Source organism: Carettochelys insculpta, chromosome 2 (genome assembly GCF_033958435.1).
Source record: "Carettochelys insculpta isolate YL-2023 chromosome 2, ASM3395843v1, whole genome shotgun sequence".
Lineage (NCBI taxonomy): Eukaryota > Metazoa > Chordata > Testudines > Carettochelyidae > Carettochelys > Carettochelys insculpta.
In genome coordinates this window covers 197,941,436-197,960,144 of record NC_134138.1, presented here as the reverse complement: position 1 = coordinate 197,960,144, position 18,709 = coordinate 197,941,436, and the positions used below count along the sequence as shown (strand labels likewise).

Sequence of the window (18,709 nt, the reverse complement as noted above, 5' to 3'; positions counted from 1 at the left end):
TGAAGGCTGAAACATAACTGCATTTGTGAATGCTTTCTTTATTGCATAGCCTATGCATGATGATTACGACTTGAGGCAAGAGCAGCTGAACAAAGCTTCCCTTCTTTCTTCAAAGAAGTTTCTGGAAAACTTACTGGACAAATTTAATTCTCATGTGGTAAGTCACAGATTAAGGCTTAATTTATGAAAGTACAGAAATATAAAACATGAGGCTTTGATAGGTCATGTATATACCAATTCCTTTAAAGTAAGTCCTTTGTGCATATCTTGCCCTAAGAGAAGCTTGCACTCTGCTCAAATGCAAAAATATATTTGTAGTTGATACTGAGACTGTGTTCAGCCAGTTTGCATTGGGGGAGATGAGTGAAACTGCACACTTCACAGAACTTGAGAGCAAGTCTACGCTACCCTGCAGTTTAGGCTAAGGGAATATGAATATCATGGTGCACCAAAACGCTGTGATATGCTGTATACCCTCCTGTGTGGGGTTTTCAGGTGTGAATTTAAAGGTCTTCAGTTACCAAAGGGAAATTGTTTGTGCCTGCAACATCCACAATAGGAGTTAGTGTGGCACTTTGCTGTTCAAACCCCCTTTATCTGAAATGCCCTAAGGGGGCTCTCATTCTTTTTGAAATTTTGTTCAGCCCAATAGGGACAGAAAAGCATTCCTATTTAAACTGATCTTTTTTCCAACAAAACCAATTCCTGCGAGTACTCTAAAACGGCTACTTAAAAATGGTAGTTTCTCTGCTCTGTAGCACACTTTTTTGTGGTTTTTTTTTGTTTTTTTTGTTTTTTTGTTTTTTTAAAAAGGAAGAGGACCCATTATTTCTGTGAAGCATAATACAGTGAATACTTTGTGGGATGCTCTGCAAATATTTATTTGGTTTTATAGTGTGGCTAATGGGAACAGTTTTTATACTTCTGTATTTGAAGTATTGCTGTTAGGAATGTGCAGAACGTGGATTAGCTTGTGGTGGCAGTGACTGAACTGTTGCTTCAGGACAATGAAAAATCTTCTGCACAGATATTTTTAAACACAGCAACTGGTTTTGAAATTCTTACACACTTTATTTAAATTTCAGGATCATGGGACAGGTGCCCTTGTTATTAGTTCACTTCTGGACTTCCTTACATTTGCCCTCTGTGCTCCATATAGTGAGACAACTGAAGGGCAGCAGTTTGATATGTTGTTAGAGATGGTAGCATCTAATGGGAGAACCCTCTTTAAGCTTTTTCAGGTGAGAAATTTTTGCTCTTCGCTATCTCAAGTCATTCCTATGTGCTAGCAGGAAAAGAGGCATTTCCAAACACCATAGGGATTTGGAAAGGACATTCTAGTCACTGACTCCCTGAGTTGCAGACCTCAAAGTCTGAGGACAGTGTCCATTGTGGGACAGTTGCTGGAGTACTCTTTTTGTACTGGTACAAGTAATTTCTACCAGCAAAGGGCTTGTGTGGCCTGAGAGTGCTGGTAGAAGGTTGGTGCAGCTTTGGAGACTGGCTTAATTTGGCCACTAGAAGATCAGGGTTTAGTCCAGCAGGATTTAAAATTTGTGTGGATGTATATGGGGCTGTTCAAGTGCATGGCAAATTTGGACTAGGCCAGAGGAGAATTCTGTCCATGTGATCATTCCAGTCTCAAGAGTAACCAGAAAACTGCCACTAGTGTTGGCATCACTGTAATATGAACAGGCCTAAACTCTATTTCAGGTTCCTGGGTTTGTGCACCTCCAAAACTATACAAATTTGGCAATTTTTGACTAGAGTTGGATGCAGAACTGCATCTTAGATGTGGCTCAGTTTCCTATTCCTTGAATTATTTCACTATAAAAATGCAAGTTTGTGCTGTTGCTAAATTGTAACTAACTCTTCGCAGCACCCTTCAATGGCAATTGTAAAAGGAGCTGGTTTGGTTATGAAGGCAATAATAGAGGTAAGTTTTTGTGTGTGTGGTTCCCCCCCCCCCGCCCCTTCCCCCTGCATAAGTTACTTTGAGATAACAACATGCTGGGAAGTGCTGAATATGGCTCTTTCTTCCAGTCTGTCTACACTACAGAGATCTCTTGAAAGAAACCCTTCCAGAATATCTTTCAAAAGAAGTTCTTTTGAAAGAGTGAATCCACACACAAAGTAGCCCCCCACCCCCCACCCCTTCGACAGAACAGGTCAGGGATCAAAAAATCAGACCCCATGAGGACTGCTTTTTTTTTTTCTGGGGGCAGGCAGGGGCTGCAGCATGTCAACATGCATCTTTCTTTTGAAAGAAGCTTTCAAAAGGGAGTGCTCTTCTTGAAATGGTTAAGGAAGAGTGATTTCATTCTTTAGATTGAAGTTAAAAAGTATGCTTTTGTGTGTGGATGCTCGGCTGGATCTTTTGAAAGAACTTGCTAGTGTAGGCTCATCCCCCTGAATGGGAAATTGGAAACTGCAGCTTGTTGGAGTAAACTGGTTCTAGCTTTTCAAAGATAAGTAGCCTCACACCATAGGAAAAGGCATCTATTCAGGGGCTTGCACGTGCATAATGTGACTGAACTTGATTTCAACTGAGTTAAACCTTACTGAATTAGGCTAATGCCTCAGATCCATTTGTATTGTAAAGTTATTGGTAATACTTGCTCCAGTGTCAGCCCTTTGAAGCTGCTCCCATGGAGAGGTATTCATACAGAATTCCTGTGGGTTTCTAGACAGGGAAAGGATTTTTGAATAATTGTGAATATCAAAAACAACAAGATGTCCTGTGGCACCTTTTTAGGCTATTGGATATTTTGGAGCATAAGCTTTCGTAGGCAAAGACCCACTTCGTCAGATGCATCTGACGAAGTGGGTCTTTGTCCACGAAAGCTTATGCTCCAAAATATCCGTTAGCCTAAAAGGTGCCACAGGACATCTTGTTTTTGAAGATACAAATTAACTTGGCTACCTCTCTGATACTTGTAAATTTAAACTGGCTCAGGGCCCTCTTCCTGATCAGCAAATGGCTGTGACCTGGGTCTACCAAGGTCTTAAGCCCTTAGAAGGACTGGAGGAAAAAAATGGTCTACTGAGATGAATAAGATCAGGTGCTTGTTCTTAACTGATGCTTCAATGCACTAGGAAACACCTTGAATTGGGTGTTTGGGCTCTGGCTGGAGCAGACTTCATCACTATTGAGGTAATCTCAGGTAAACTAATTTAGCATGCGAGTAGGTTTTTTATTTTCAATGTCATGTCTGGTGCTTTTACCTCAGGAATAAAATAGATGTGTGGTAATTTATAAATATTTGCAGTCAGTCTGTCACTCTCTGCTGGAAATAATTCAGTGATGGCAGGGAACTGTGCAGCCTGAAAGTAGTCAGTCAGAGGCAAATGAGGTGCAGGACCCCATTGGTATTTCCTGTAATCTGTGCACTTTTGTGGTGACTCAGGAGTGATTCAGATGCCATTCGGCTGCTCAGCAGAGCAGCCATAGCTAGCTTTTTGGTTTTTGCTGATTTAAAAAATTATTCTGCACGGGGATGGAAAAGATTAGAGGGAACATTTGTCTTCACCCAAGAAAAGCAACTGCTGGGGAGCTATAAGCCTGAGCTGGAAGAAGGCAGAGTGGTTGCCCTTTGGACCGCTGTGGGGAGTGGCAGGTGCAGTTACCATGAGCTGTGATACACAGCAATGTTAAGCACCTCTGATTCCCTGCTGCTGCTGAGAATTTGCTTTTTTTAAAGCTGTGTAGGAAATGCCCTGAATAGAAATGATTACTCTAAATGCTTGTACTTAAATTAATCCAATAGTCAAAATAGTTTGTGCTGAATGTTTAAAAAGTAAAGCGAGAACAGATCAATTAAGATTTTCCTCCATAGTAATTACCCTGTACTGTTTCAAAGGAAGGAGATAAAGAGATTGCTACCAAAATGCAAGATCTTGCCCTAAGTGAAGGTGCCTTACCTCACCATTTGCGTACTGCTATGTTTACAATAAGTGCAGATCAAAGGATGCTTACAAATAGGTAAGTCAAGTTTATTTGACTTTAATAGGATAGTGAAGTATTTGCCTTATTCATATGCAGGAAAGCTGAAAAATGAGATGCCTCATTGCTTTAGAAGAATCTTCATTTTAAGCTTAATTTGCATATTTGAATGATACATGTGAGCTACCCTGTTATGACTGGATGTAGAGTTAGACACTTCCTCTGCATTTTAACTGCTTTGCCTATAGTAAACATGCCAGTACAAAAAGTACAATTTCATAAAGTTTTGTCTCTTGGGTTCTTCTGGTCCAATTTTAAAGTATTGTGGCCTAAAGCGATAGCATAAATTTCCTAGTTTAACCATGTAAACATTCAATATGTAATTGGATATATAAACTTTCTTACAGGATTTGTGGAGGAAGGCTTATACTTTGAGTACTCCTGGCTTTTTTTGGACCTATTTGTTCAGCTACATGATGTTTCTGTTGCACTTCTATTATTGTCTGAGATTATAGATTTTTGGGCTAGTCTACATGCCACTGGCAAAATTAACCAGAGATGCCATCTGTAAAGTTTTTCCAATGTGCTGCTCTCTAACTGCTCCCTGTAGACTTGACTGGTGTGTGTGTTTCTCTTTTTCTTTTCTTTTTTTAAAAAAGATGCCTAGTTTTAATTAATGTACACTTTTTTTTTTTTTTTTTTTTTTTTTTTTTGGAATATGCTAGCAGCATGTGTGGGGAAGCTTTTTTTGAGTGAAGCACTTTACAAAAAGGTACTGCCTTCACTTTAATGTACACTTATCCATCGTTTAAACAGGTACCTTACTACCGAGTACTTGCTTAAACGAGGGACACATTTACTTACCTTAGCTCACTCCACAAGTGAACTTCCTGCCCCCCTGGTAGTATGAGGCTAATAGCCTCCCTGTGGCTCCAGCGTGACCCCGCTTCCCCTCCGCACCAGCCCCGTAGACTTAACCCACTGCAGCCTGACCCCCCCCACCCCTCCTGCAAGACCACACACCAACCTTCAGCAGCATGAACCCCCAACCACCCAATGGACCCAACTGGCCACCAGGTTTTATGCCTCCCTCCCACTCATAGTCCCAAACTGCCCCCAGCCTTTTCCAAACCCAAGGTTCACTTAACTTTCAAAAGTGCCACCTGCTGCCACTCTTTTTTGGCAAGCTCCAGGAACCAGTCAGACTTTAGTGCATTTTAATGAGAATTTAGCATCCATCTTACGAGCTTTCGCCTGTGAGCACAAAGTTGGGAACCAATTGTGCTCATAGAGCGAGGAATGAGTGCACCTTTTTTCTCTTCATGCTTGTGACAAAAGGGCATGTGATTTGGATACACTTGCAATATATGCTCCTCCTGAGGCGGAACTGAATTCACAATGATTTAAAAAACTATTCTAACCAAGATACCAGTAAATATTTCTCCATGTCTTAATGTTTCAGGCAGCTCAGTAGACATTTAGTGGGCCTCTGGACAGCTGAAAATGCAACTGCGATGAGCTTGTTGAAACGTATTTTGGTAAGTGAGTGATTGATAGCCTGTTCTTTAAACACTATTTCTAAAACTCCTTTTTTTCCCCTGCTCCCCACAACCCCCTCCCCCCACCCCCCCAGGTTGTTTTTCCAAAATTTTGGTTTCCTTTTAGTTAAAAAGTTGAGACTAAATATGCCTGAGTAGCTGAGGACCATTTATACATGGGCACCTTTCTGTTCAATGTTAACTTAAGTTTTGTGCAGTGGAGAGCAGGGCAGAGGGCACAAAGATGGGATAACTTCACGGAATATGCCGTTTAAAAGTATTGTATTGGTGTACAAATAGACTTTTTTCTAAGGGATAAGAGTGGGAAACAGTCACGTGGGGAAGAAGTAACTTTGAATTTCTAAATGGACTTAACAGGAGCTGCTGGCTTTCTGTTGAGGTAAGGGAAAAATCAGAACAGACCAACCTAGTCATTATAGCTGCCCTCATTAAAGAGCATGGGAGACGGATAAAAGATGCTCTAGAGATTAAAAGTATTCTTTTAAAATGGGATTCAGACTGAAGAACCAACACAGATAAGGAACGGGTGGAAAGAACAAAGGCACTGCAGCAAGCTGGAAAAAGTAATCTAGAACAGTGGAGTGAAGCCAATACAGGGGAAGAGCTGTATCAGGGGAACCAGAGACTGAGCAAGTCATCTTTTTTTATTTTAAAAAAAAAAAAAAAAAAAAAAAGCATTGCCAAATAGTTAACTTTCTTGCTTTTATATTAAAAGGGAGGGAATGTTGTGATGCTATCATTGTTCATCTGGTTAGTATCTCAGTCCAAAGGAAACTTCAGAATCTTGGTTTATGGATTGAGCTTGTAGCTATGCCTGTAGCTATGGAGTTCATCGCTTAAAGCACTTCTGGGAGATACTTAACTCCTATCACTGTAGGATCTAAGAATTTAATAGAATATTTAAGGTGCCTTACCCTTTCCATTATTTGAGTGTCAGTTGCAGATAATTTTGTCAAACCTCAACTGTTCTGGTTGAAACAGTTAAAGGCAAAGAAATGCACAGCTGTTCCCATGTTAAATACATGCAACTATCAGTGATAGGTTTTAGCTTTGCCCATCTTTCAAGGAGGGGACTCAAACTGGTAGAAGAATTGCCCTTGTCAGGGATGTCAGGTACCAGTTTTCAAGAAGACAGCATATTGGCAGTTACAAGCATCTGGAAGAATCTCATTGGAAGTCTGGCACAGGTAGAATCCAGTGCTTGAGGTTAGGTTTTATCTGCATTAATAAGACCATCCAGTCTCTTACTGCAGTCCACTGTCTCATTTTGCTACATAACTTTCAGCTTCTTCAGTAAGTGGGGCAGGGAGCCTTCTCTGCTCTTGAGTGCAATCACTCAGAGCCCAGGATGAAGGTAGGGCTATGGAGGGGGGTCAGGGTTGGGGAGTGCTGCTATGCAGCCTTAATGCTCACGTTTCCTGACTTCGAAATATTTGACAAGTGTGTAGCAATATTTCTGTTCTTTCAATTTAGGATTTTCTATATGATGTATTCCACTAAGTAGTCTGTGTATAGTGTAGCTGTATCTTTCTCTTGAATTTGGAGATCTATTTTGGACTATAAATTATTACTTTTGTGACTTTAGCCACCAGGTTTGCTGGCATACCTGGACAGTGCTGATCCTGTTCCTGAGAAGGATGCTGACCGGATGCATGTTAGGGATAACTTAAAAATTGCAACAGTAAGTACACAATTGCATTTATCTTAAAGAATGATGATCTTTGACTAATTCTCTGTTTGGCTGTGTAACTTGCTATCTAAACTGGGGGACACTGTTGCATAACGGTGATGCTCATTTTTCCCATAATACATCTAATGACAGACTTAATCACAAGTAACTGATAAGCTCTTGTTCCACAGGACCAGTATGGCAAATTTAATAAAGTGCCAGAGTGGCAGAGACTGGCTGGTAAAGCTGCTAAAGAAGTAGAAAAATTTGCCAAAGAGAAAGTGGATCTGGTTTTGATGCACTGGAGAGACAGGATGGGCATTGCTCAAAAAGAGGTAAAAACAATAGATGAGCTCTTGTATCATTTTTATTCTTTTCTTAAGCCACCAGTTACCATGTTGGATAAAGACTGGGCTTTTCCCATGACTAAGACAGCATAACTGGTCAGTTTTAACCATGGTTTGTTTGTGTGTTTTTTGGCTCTAACTGTAAATCTGCTATTTAAAAAAGACAGTTAGCTCTTCATTTGAGTAATTGTTTTTTGAGACACTTGTGGTAGGAGAGGGGCATATTACTATCTTGCAGCAAACTACTTTATCATGCACACGTTTTTAAGGGCATAACTACTTTTTTGCTTCAAACTACCTAAGAAACTAGATGGCAATGGTGTTCTTTTGTACCCTTCTGGCAATGAGCATCTTGTGGAAGCTTAAAGCAGCAGCCCCCCTTAATAGGCTGCTGCAGAAATAGACTATTAAATAATCTGGTAAGAAAATATTCCAAGATTTCCAGTGTGTATTTGAGGTATATAGTAATTTTGGCTTATTTGTTGGGAATCACTGTACTTTGTTTGGAGAAATAGAACATTGCCTTAAATGGGCAGATTCCAAATTTTGGTATTAAAATTGGTTTAATGATGATAGCAACTTTTTACTTTAAGATCATATGGTTCTTCACACTCTGCCTTCTCTTCAGTACTTTAATTAGAATTGCTCTGTTCAGCTATATTCTTTCGATAGCCAAGATGCCACTGTATTTTAGCTTTGTTAAAGAAACTAGAGTATGGAGTGAGAATCCCTCCTCACTTTCCTTTGCATTTATTTTATTCACGGTCATACCTCCTCCTCCTATACCTCATTTGTCAACATAAGACTGGCCCTGTTGGGGCTATGTCTAGATTGCAGGCTTTTGTCGAGAGCCTGGAGGTCTCCTGACAGAAGTCTGCTGCTCCAGGAGCCTTTAGCCAACATCCCTGTCATCCTCATTCCATGAAGAAGGGATGTTGGCAGAGGGGGGTTTTCCATAATTTGGCCCCATCTACATGGGACCAAATGTCAGGAAAGCCTCTCCCGACGGAACAGCTGGCAGGAGACATTGCACAGTTTGCATATCTTCTGCTGACAGAGCCTGAGTCAGGCAAAAGGTCCATCCATCCTGTATTTTGACAGTGGTCAGTGCCAAGTTCCCCAGAAGGAATGAACAGCACAGGTAATCAAGTGCTCCATCCCATTGTACAGTCCCAGCTTCTGACAAAAGACTAAGGTCATCCTCCCTGCCCCTCCTAGCTATTTCCCCGTGATGGACCCATCCTTTATGCATGGATAGCTGGGATTGTGATTTCCCGTGTACACTGGTTTGCATCTAGCTGCATTAAATTTCATCAGCTGTGGTGTTGTCCAGTTTTCTGAGATCCTTTTGTAGTTCTTAAGGATGCTGGGGACTTAACTATCTTGAACAGTTGCTTATCTGCAGATTTTGCTGTCTCTGTTTACTGCTGTGGAGTTATTCTTTTTTGTAATTAAGGCTTAATTGGTATGACTAACAGCTTGCTTTCTTGCTGTAATGCCAACTTTTTCCTTAGGCATTTCCTGGTAGCGCTTTTTGTTTCTCACTATTGAGCTTAGCATACTATTTGGTTATTCTGTACGTGAAACTTAAATTGCCTGATCTCTGAAGTTTCAAATTCTTCATTTGTAAGTCTGTCACTTTGTTTGCTTGCCCACACAAAGAAAAGATGGAAAGGAAAGGGAAACGCAGCATACCACATCCAATTGTGCACACTTGTTTCCTCCTGATTTCTGATCTAAATAGTCTTAAAGCAAAATGCAAATGATACAAATTAATAAGTTGTATGGATCCTGAAGCATGTTCGTTCTCTGGTTTGAACAAATTTTAGACAGAAGTAGGCCAAAAATATTTTTCCATGAGTATGAACTCAATCCAAAATAAGCATCCATGTATACATCTGTGATTTTATTTTAGCTTAATTTCTCAGTAAAATCTACCTTGAGGATCTGCATTTTATAAACTATTCAAGTACGAACACTGACTTCATTTCCTTGGTGTCTTATTTACTTGGTAAGGGTAAATCGTTAACGTAAATAGGTAACAGAATGGCTCTGCAAAACACAATTCTGAGATGTCTAACTTTCGATATTCAAATAAATAAAAGATTTTGATCTGTCACATTTACGTTGAGTATTTGTGGTAATGTTTAGCTGTTACCATGTAATGTTTTGTTTTTGTATTTTTTTAAATATTCCTTTTTCTTTCTTCTTTGCAATCACAATCAGGACAGAAACAATATGGTGAGTCAGTGTGCTGCCTATTGTGGCTTATGTTTCATTAAACTGTCTAGCATGTGGTGTCTTGTCTAGCAGTGCACTGTAAATGGTCGATCAAACAATCTTTGTTTCCAAGTTGGGTCTGACATTTTTCCACCTTGAGCTACTTCTGAATTAGAGTAGCCTTTTGTACTCAAGTTTCTTGGTTCCCAATCTTACTGTTGAGTATTGTCTCCTGCAAGATGGGTCTGATTTCTGCTTTCTGTTTGCTCTTTTTTGGCTTGGTGCAAGATTTCTTTCTGCATGGTTTATGCATGTAAATGCAGGATTGCTCAGCAGATGAATGGTAAAAATGACTGAGTTTCTCTGGCATGATTTGATGACCTTTCTTGGTAACTTAGTATTAATACAGTGACAATCACTAGCAAAGAATTCAGTTTTGTAGTCACTGCCTGAGAAATAGTTAAGACCACTTCATCATTAGGAACAGCCAGCGAAAACAAAGCTTAATTTTCACCTTAAAATACTAGAAACACACTTTTATAACACTGTATACATATCTTGTCTAGCTCTCAACTTATCTTTTTTCTGTTTGTAGAACGTTAATCAAAAGCCAGTAATACTAAGAAAACGAAGGCAAAGAATAAAGATAGAAGCAAACTGGGATCTCTTCTATTACAGGTAAATCTGTAAAATAAATGTGCTATACTTTTTAAAATAGCCATGTGTTGAACCAAAACAGATGAATTAAAAATTAATGGCTTTTCACTTAAGAAATACAGAAGCTCTAGCTAAAAGCTGCAGTTGTAAGGGTAGAATAAATATCACAACCTGAAATATCTGACAGGAACTTGAGCAAATACAACATATACAGCAAAAAAAAATCCATCAAATGCAGTAGGGAAATGTTTGGGCCCGCTTGTGGAATGAATATGGTGAGTCTTAACCTCTACTCTTGATTTTGACCTTGCGTACTTAAAGGGTCTAAAAAAATAAACTTTACAAAATTGTATAGTAAAATCTTTCCCATAGAGGCCAACTTAACATTCCTGTGTGATTCAATAGGTGGCTGTTAAATGACCGGTATATTACATGCCCCTTCTTTCATTTCTATCTTCTGCTTCAAATGCCTTCTTAGCAAGACTCTTCTAACCTTATTTATGCTGAGTGTCTTCAGCCTTTTGGGAGGTTTTCTGCATGTTGAAGTGGCTTGAGATTCTTTATTTTCAAAGTCACACCCTGAAGTACTAAAAACATTGTACACGCATATATAAAAGATGCAAATATATATGTTTGTGTAACTTTAGAAATTCAAGATATGTACAAGCAGGGATGTGCTGCTGTTACTTCTATCATTTGTAGTGGTGGCTACAGCCAGTAAAATGCTTTCAACAGTAAAAGGGAGGTCTAGGATATGACAGCTGAACTCGGAAGGATCCCGTCTGGATCCAGAGTACTGAGGTACAAAACGAGCCTGCAAGGTTGGCAAGGAGAAGGTGGCACTTACAAGTGGAAGGCAATCCAGTATCCTCGGATTCCAGTTACAACACGTGCATGGGCAGTCTCACTGAAGTAAATAAGACTGCATGTCTGGATAGACGTAGATGTATCTAAAAGTCTTGTAGGTTAGGGTCTTGGTTTGCATGGGAAATGTTACACGCTATGGCCCAGAAGCTGGCTGGGAGTACTTCCTATGAAATAGGAATAATGAAAGCTGACTTTTTTTTACATCCAGTACTGTTTGTTTAAAAAAAATTGAACCTAAAGTTCAGTAGATTTTAGCTTGATTTGGTTTAAAAGTACAAATAGCCTCCAAAATGAAGTATATGTCTAAATATTAGAAGTGAAAAGTGGTTTCTAGGCTCCCTAAGCCTTGAATCAGGAAGGTAAGTAATACTAAAACCAGTCCCGAGTTGTGGATACAGCTTTATAATTGGAGATTATTCCAAATGACTGCCATGTGAAGTCTGGTCCTTCTTTGTGGACCGTTCACTAACTTATCTGGATGTGCATTTAGTCCATCCTTCACTTTTTCTTATGATTGTAAAATTCACAGGTAAACTGCAGTTTACGGTGAACAGTTTTTAACAGTTGCAAGTCCTGTGGCATCTTTATAGACTAACAGATTTTGAAGCATAAGCTTTTGTGGGCAAAGACCCACTTCATCAGATGCATGAGTGAGGGAGGGTTTGAGGGGTATTTAAAGAGTGGGGTCCCAGTAGAAAGGAGGGCCAAAGCTGACAAGGTCTATTGTCAGGGTGGAAAAGGGCCATTATCAGTAGTATGTATCAAAAGAAGGGGGAAAAACAAGTCAGATCAGATTGGGGGGTGGAGGGGCGGGATGTGGCCCATTGTCAGCGAATGTGGAGATGTTAACACTCGGGGCAGAGAAGCTGCTTATGTAAGGGGGCCAGCCACTCGCACTCTGTTTAATCCTTGATTGATGGAGTCAAATTTGCAAATTGCAGCTCAGATTTCTCTCCATTTGTGGGGGCTCTTTTTAATTTTTGTGTTAGGACTGCTACTTTTAAATCCATTAGTGAATATCCAGGGAGACTGAAGTGTTCTCCCACAGGTTTATGTACATTACCATTCCTGATGTCTGATTTATGTCCAGCACTTTTATGTAGACACTGTCTAGTTTGACCAATGTAAATTGCAGTGGGGCATTGCTGGCACATGATGGCATATATTATATTAGTAGATGTGCACGTAGAGGAGCCCCTGATGGTATAGTTCATGTTGGGTCTCTTGTCCATGACAGCTTATGCTCCAAAATGTTAGTCTATAAGGTGCCACAGGACTTTTTTTATTTTTTTTTTTTGTTCTTGAAGATAGTTTTAACAGTAGTTACACTTGGAGACTGACTTGTGTACCATAGCTTTAGAAGCAATTGTACATTCACGTGTAGCCCTGTGAAATGTGAGTCACAATTTTTTTTAGCATTTTTACCATTCATGCTGTAACTTGTGCAACCAACTTCCAGTAGGAAGATTACACACTGCTGCACTAGTGATGAATGCTTTTGAAAAGTAGGGTATTTTTAAGTGGCTTATCTTTATATTGATGTAGAGTGGATGTCTTGTCTGATGCTCCTAAGACACAAACAGTGTTTACACAGCAGGGGGGCAAAGCTTGTCTCTGCAGGGTGGAAGGGTTCCAGAACTCAGGCTCCCTCCCAAGCCTGGAAGTCCACCTAGCAGTGAAAGAGCTCCACAAACCAGAATCAGCTGGCATGGTTCCAGCTGCACGTTTTTCTTGTATCGACTAACCCCAGGGCTAATAACAAAGTAGGCATATTGAGCAAGTTAGTACTGTAATGTCAAAATCATTTAATCCCAAGTGAGACTTGATTTTATACAAATAAGATGGCAAAGCATATTCCCTTCTGTACTAATTCATTTGAATTTCTGTACTTTCTGATGTGCATAGAAGGTTGTATGCATTTTAAACTCTATCAACATTAAAGCAGTTGAAAATTGTTTTTTACTAGCCATGTTTTCTTCTAGATTTCTTCAAGATCATGCTAGGTCAAATTTGATTTGGAACTTCAAAACGCGAGAAGAGCTGAGAGATACCCTTGAATCTGAAATGAGGTCATTCAACATTGACAGAGAACTTGGCAGTGCTAATGTCATATCATGGAACCATCAAGAGTTTGAGGTAAACTTTTTTTTTTTCTGATGTTTTACTTAAGTGACCCATTTTTTTTTTTTTTTTTAGTCACTAATATTTGTAGTCCTAGTGTCCTCATGCATCAGCTTTTTCCTGTAACATTAAGTGAGGTGTACAGCCATTGTCAGTAAATGATTAAGCGGAGTATATAAACTCAAACCTGTGAGGGAGCAAGTGGGCATCTTGTTTCTCCCTCCCCCCTGCCCCAGTTAAGTGTGTATGTGGACCTGTCTGCACCCCTGGTAGAGTACATTATGAATTACCTCATTCACCCAAGCAAAATGTCCTTGTACAGTCAAGACAAATCTCTGATCAAGAGGTATTCTAAATATTCACTAAAACCACAAATTGTACAAATGGCCATTCTTTATAGTAAAGATGACAGAGCTTCGGACAAGGCAAAATATACACATAAATGAACTGTATGCAGTTCTTCAATACATGGATTTGAAGATTTAACTGATGTTTGAGAAGCCATTGTAATGACTATCAAAATTGGGAATCTGGGTCAGTCTCAAACTTAGTGAAGAGGGTGTTTGACGTAATGGAAGAAAGCACTTGTGTATGAATTCCTAATGGAACAACTTTTTCGGTCTATTAAAACATTAATCCTGACAATGTTCTCATGGTGTGTCATTGAAATGTGAGGTCCAGTCAGTATTCATGTTTCTTTTTATAGAGCTGCGTCAACATGTCCTGATTGGTCATGGGAATGTACAAGAAACTAAGTGCAAAGATAAGCTTACTAAATAGGCAGCTGTTGTAAAGTCCTGAACTGATCTGGATATCAAATCTCATTGCTTCTGGGAAGAATTAGCCTTTCAATATGTGTGGTGGTGGTGTTTGTGGTGTGTGTTTTTTTTTAAAAAAAAACAAAACAATAACCTTTGGCATACCAGGGCTAAAGTTAATTATGTGTACTAAAACAACTATAACTGTCTTAGAAAAATACTACTCATTTTAAGGTATTAAGCCAAGGGTAATAGCCGTCTAGGTGGGAACAGAGTAATTGACGTGTCTAGACCTATTTCAGACTGAAGTGTGGTGTTTAATCATTCAACAATAAACCTGGCACATAGCAGATTAGGCATTTCCATTTTTGCCATGGTCTCCACAACAAAATAGTTTGGATAGAAAACAAAAAGAGGAAGCAGAACTCGAGTGCTGTTTGAAGAGGTCAATCTACAATGTCATTCATAGGGAGGGTCCACTAAAAGTAACTAAATGGAGCTTTTATCTGAGTCTCCAATAAATGTACTACACAGAGATTGAGGCTGGTTGATTACACCATAAACTCTCTCTACAGTTCAGACTGATTTTTGTTACACCTAAAAATCTTACAGCACTTATAACATATGCCTCTAGAAGGCCTATATTCTGAGACATCCCTTTCCCAAATGTATCACCACCTTGTAGGTCATGAGGAAATCTGCAAGTTACAGTATGACTAAACAGAGGAAAAATGGTTCACGTCAGACTGGTTTGAGGGAATGTTGGTGTTCTGTCAGTGAACTCAGTGTAACATGCAACAAATAGATGTTGGTGTGTAATTCTACTCTTTTTTTTTTTGTGTGTGCTTGCAGGTATCTTTACGTGCAAGTGTTCCTATAATAGTGGCTTTCAACTAAGGGTGTATGAGGGAGAATTTAACGTAATCTTAGAACCCCACTGCATGTAATTACATGCATTTTACTTGTACTCCTAGGGGGTGTGGGGTGTCCATGGAGGGGTAGCACCTCTGGTATGGGGACTTGTCATGTCTCTGAGGGCAGTTCATGCACCTTTTGGTCCCCACCTGGCACCCAGCTCTCACCTGTGGCTCCAAGAAGCTGTAGCATGCAGCAGCCACACTCTGATAAACTGCTTCAGTTGGTGGGGCTAAACCAGATGAGGGTAGCTGGCAAGTCTGAAACCTGCAGTGAGATAGGGAATTCCTATCCTAGCATGCAAAGTCAGCCCCAGCAGACTGGGTGGATGAGATGAACAGCAAGATCCAACAACCAGGAAGGTAGTTCTGGAATGCTCTGTGGAGAGCAAAGGGCATGACAAGGCACCCAAGACGGCATGGCCATCCACTGCGGCCTAGGATGTCCCAGCAGTGACAACTTTTCGTACCACTGAAACCAGGCTTCTGAGGTGGAGAGTGGAACTGCCCCTGTGCAATGGTTTTTCCACTTTAAATGTTCTCCCACACAAGTTGTTCACACATTCTCATCACTTCTGTCTATCTCAAAGTCCTATGGTAATGGCAGAGGGGCAAAGTGACAGATGGAGGTGAGCACTGGGAGGAGTTGCTCCAAACCTGCACGTATGTAGCCTGTGGACTTTGGTCACTTGACTCTGACCCTGGGACAACAGAGGAGTTCAGCAGCCTCCCAGGTGACTGAGCAGGCCTTTTTAGGAACAGCACTGCTCACCCTTGAAATGAGGGAGGGGACTAGAAAAGGTGTCCCAAAAACTGCTTGTCCCAACCAAAATGGCTAGAAAACACAAAACTGCTGGAGCGCTTCCACGCGCACAGCCTGAGGTCATACTGCAAATTCGATGGCAGGACAGTTACGAACCTGGAAGTCCTGGACAGAGCACAAACCACAAGCATCAAAGCCATGATTCTGAAAGCCCAGCTTTGCTGGACAGGGCACGTCATATGAATGGAGGAGTCAAGAATCCCTAAGCAACTCCTCTATGGTGAACTCTCCCAGACCAAAAGGTGTCAAGGTAGGCCTCGCAAGAGATATAAAGATTGCAAGAAGGCCAACATTGATCATGCTAGTTTTAAAACCAGATCAGCTAGAGCAGCATGCAAAAGACTAAACAGGTTGGCATGCTTTCCTATGACAAGTTTGAAGATCAGTGACACGTACGCCTCATTGATGCTTGTGAGAAGAAGAGAGCAGCAGCAGCAGCAGCCGCTGCCGCCGCCGCCGCCGCCGCACCAACAGAGCAGGACAATTCCCTTGCCCTCAGTGTGAATGCTTATGCCGTTTCAAAACTTGGACTCCTCAGCCACATGCGCGTCCACGATTGAGCTATGCAAGCTCAAGACATTGTCAGACACAAGTGACTACCTACTACTTGTACTCCTGCTGTTTTGAACTGTAGCCTCTAGGCTTCGGTGTCTGTGTGACTTGTTAATATTAGCTGTTACAAATGCTATACTTAGGCATTATTGGAGAGATCCCTGTATTAGACTGTTTAAAGGTGTGTAGTATAATACTTCCATTTTAAATACTTTGTTTTAAAATACATATTAAAGTTCCCTATGGATTTCCAGTTACTTTGTGTTGTAACTGTCTAGGAACAAGCTGGATATCAATTCTTTGAAAAGTCAGTTTCTAGTCTTCATCCATATGCAACAAAGTAATTTTTCAGCCCCACGTGTAAAATTTAAAACTGAACTGTCATTTAGAATAGCAATTAATATAACTTGTATTTCATCAAAAATTGCTTATTAAACCTTTATTGCCGGAGAGGGAGAGCTCCTTGAAAAGAAGGAAAAACCTTACCTGATCATGTTAAACTGTGAAAGCAAATAATTTGCATGTGACAGCTTGCTTAAATTCTTAATTGCATAATCTGAAATAACAGTTTGCATATTTGTCATTCAATTGTAGGTTAAGTATGAGTGCCTTTCAGAGGAAATAAAAATAGGGGATTATTACCTCAGATTATTATTGGAAGAAGATGAAACTGAAGAAAGTGGAGCAATCAAAAAATCGTAAGCTTCAGTCAAGCTTATTTATCTTAATTTTTTGAGGTTTAATGCTTGTTTCCTCCTCAGTGAACTTGCTTCTGCTTTTGCAGGTATGAATTTTTCAATGAACTTTATCACCGGTTCTTGCTTACCCCTAAAGTGAACATGAAATGTTTATGTCTACAAGCACTGGCCATTGTTTACGGACGATGTCATGAGGCAATAGGACCATTTGGTGACACTAAATATATTGTTGGGATGTTGGAAAGGGTGAGATCTTTTTTTGTTTGGCTTTTTTTAGATAAAAATGTTAATGTTATGACTAGAAGTAGCTTAGTCATTGATAATGCTGCTGTCTAGTTTCATTATTAGTATTGAAGCCTTAGTTTGAAGTTTCATTTGTAAGCTTACTGCTGAATTGAGTCACTTTTTAGTCAGTTTCTCTCCTCTAATTGAGTCTTAATTGATACGCCACCATCAGACTGCTTGGATTTATCTGGGGGGGGGGGGGGTGTGTGTGTGGCTTGTCCAGCCACACAACAAAATGCCCAACCAGAAGCACAGCAGACAGGACTATTTGGTGTCCTGGCAGCCTTGTCTGTTGGAGGGCCTCCTGAAACAACATCCTTCCTGGTGGGGATGCAGGCTAAGGCTGACAAATGTGCTGTGGTCTCTTGATTGACATATGCTTTGGGAATCTGGACACTCCCTCCTGGCTTTTTTTGATGGACCCCTGTAGTGTAGACAACACTAAAGAAATGAGTAATGCATTTACCAGTACAGGTTGAAACACTCTCTCTCATCCAGCAGTCTTGGTATCTGCCTGGTGCTGGCTGAGGAGAATTTGCTGGACCCGGAGAGGTCAATATTGTTTAGCACATTGATTTAATGGGCTGTTTAGAAGTTCAGCCTGTACCTTTTATAATCTGGAACGCTCATCCAGCCTCATCCATAATTGGGCATGATTTTAGTTAGCCAGATCACTATCATGGGTGTGGCAAAGTTTCCTGTGGTTCCAACTTTTGTGTACAGGTACCAGTGCAGCTCTGTGTTCTGTGCTGTTTATTTAGCTGTAATTTACCAAGTGTCTGTACATTTTTCTTCTGAAATCTTATTGCTATAAGTTACTTCATCTGCAAAGCTGTCAAGATTTGCTTAGATTATCACGAGAATTTTGAGAAATGGCTTTTACTTGTTGCTTAATGCAATGTGAATTTTTTGAGGCTTGATTAATTTGCATTATTTTTGGACATGTTTGACTTTGGTTTATTTTTTTCTCTTTTTCCCCAAAAGTGCACTGACAGACTAGAGCGGGACAGATTGGTACTATTCCTTAACAAGCTTATTTTAAATAAGGTAGGAGATTTTATTCTTCTAGTAAGAGAATTCATAAACCGTGAATAAACTTCTCTAAGATGTTCTGCAGTTTGAAACTAATGAATTCATGTCAAAACTGTAAATGAAATGTCTAATCTTGATTTTGACTTAATGGAAAAGATCTCTTATTAGATGCAAATGTTATGGTTACAACTCCCTGTCTGGCACAGATGCAATAGATGTATTAGAAGAATTTGAATGGGTAATGAGGGGATAAGTACAAATGTT

The 18,709-nt window shown here is 40.1% G+C and overlaps 1 protein-coding gene across 3 annotated transcripts in view; it reads left to right on the top strand.

Moving 5' to 3' along the window:
* DNAJC13 (DnaJ heat shock protein family (Hsp40) member C13) overlaps positions 1 to 18,709 on the top strand; it is a 97,166-nt gene that overhangs the window by 27,900 nt on the left and 50,557 nt on the right. For 2 of the 3 annotated variants that reach the window (XM_074988277.1, XM_074988278.1), the window contains exons 14-26: positions 50 to 157; positions 1,086 to 1,241; positions 1,880 to 1,936; positions 3,861 to 3,982; positions 5,406 to 5,481; positions 7,088 to 7,183; positions 7,363 to 7,506; positions 9,745 to 9,759; positions 10,334 to 10,416; positions 13,245 to 13,398; positions 17,025 to 17,128; positions 17,215 to 17,374; positions 18,398 to 18,460. In XM_074988277.1, coding sequence (XP_074844378.1) covers positions 50 to 157; positions 1,086 to 1,241; positions 1,880 to 1,936; positions 3,861 to 3,982; positions 5,406 to 5,481; positions 7,088 to 7,183; positions 7,363 to 7,506; positions 9,745 to 9,759; positions 10,334 to 10,416; positions 13,245 to 13,398; positions 17,025 to 17,128; positions 17,215 to 17,374; positions 18,398 to 18,460 — 1,338 coding nt within the window. The remainder of the gene's footprint in view (positions 1 to 49; positions 158 to 1,085; positions 1,242 to 1,879; positions 1,937 to 3,860; positions 3,983 to 5,405; positions 5,482 to 7,087; positions 7,184 to 7,362; positions 7,507 to 9,744; positions 9,760 to 10,333; positions 10,417 to 13,244; positions 13,399 to 17,024; positions 17,129 to 17,214; positions 17,375 to 18,397; positions 18,461 to 18,709) is intronic. The other variant, XM_074988279.1, reaches the window with a different exon arrangement.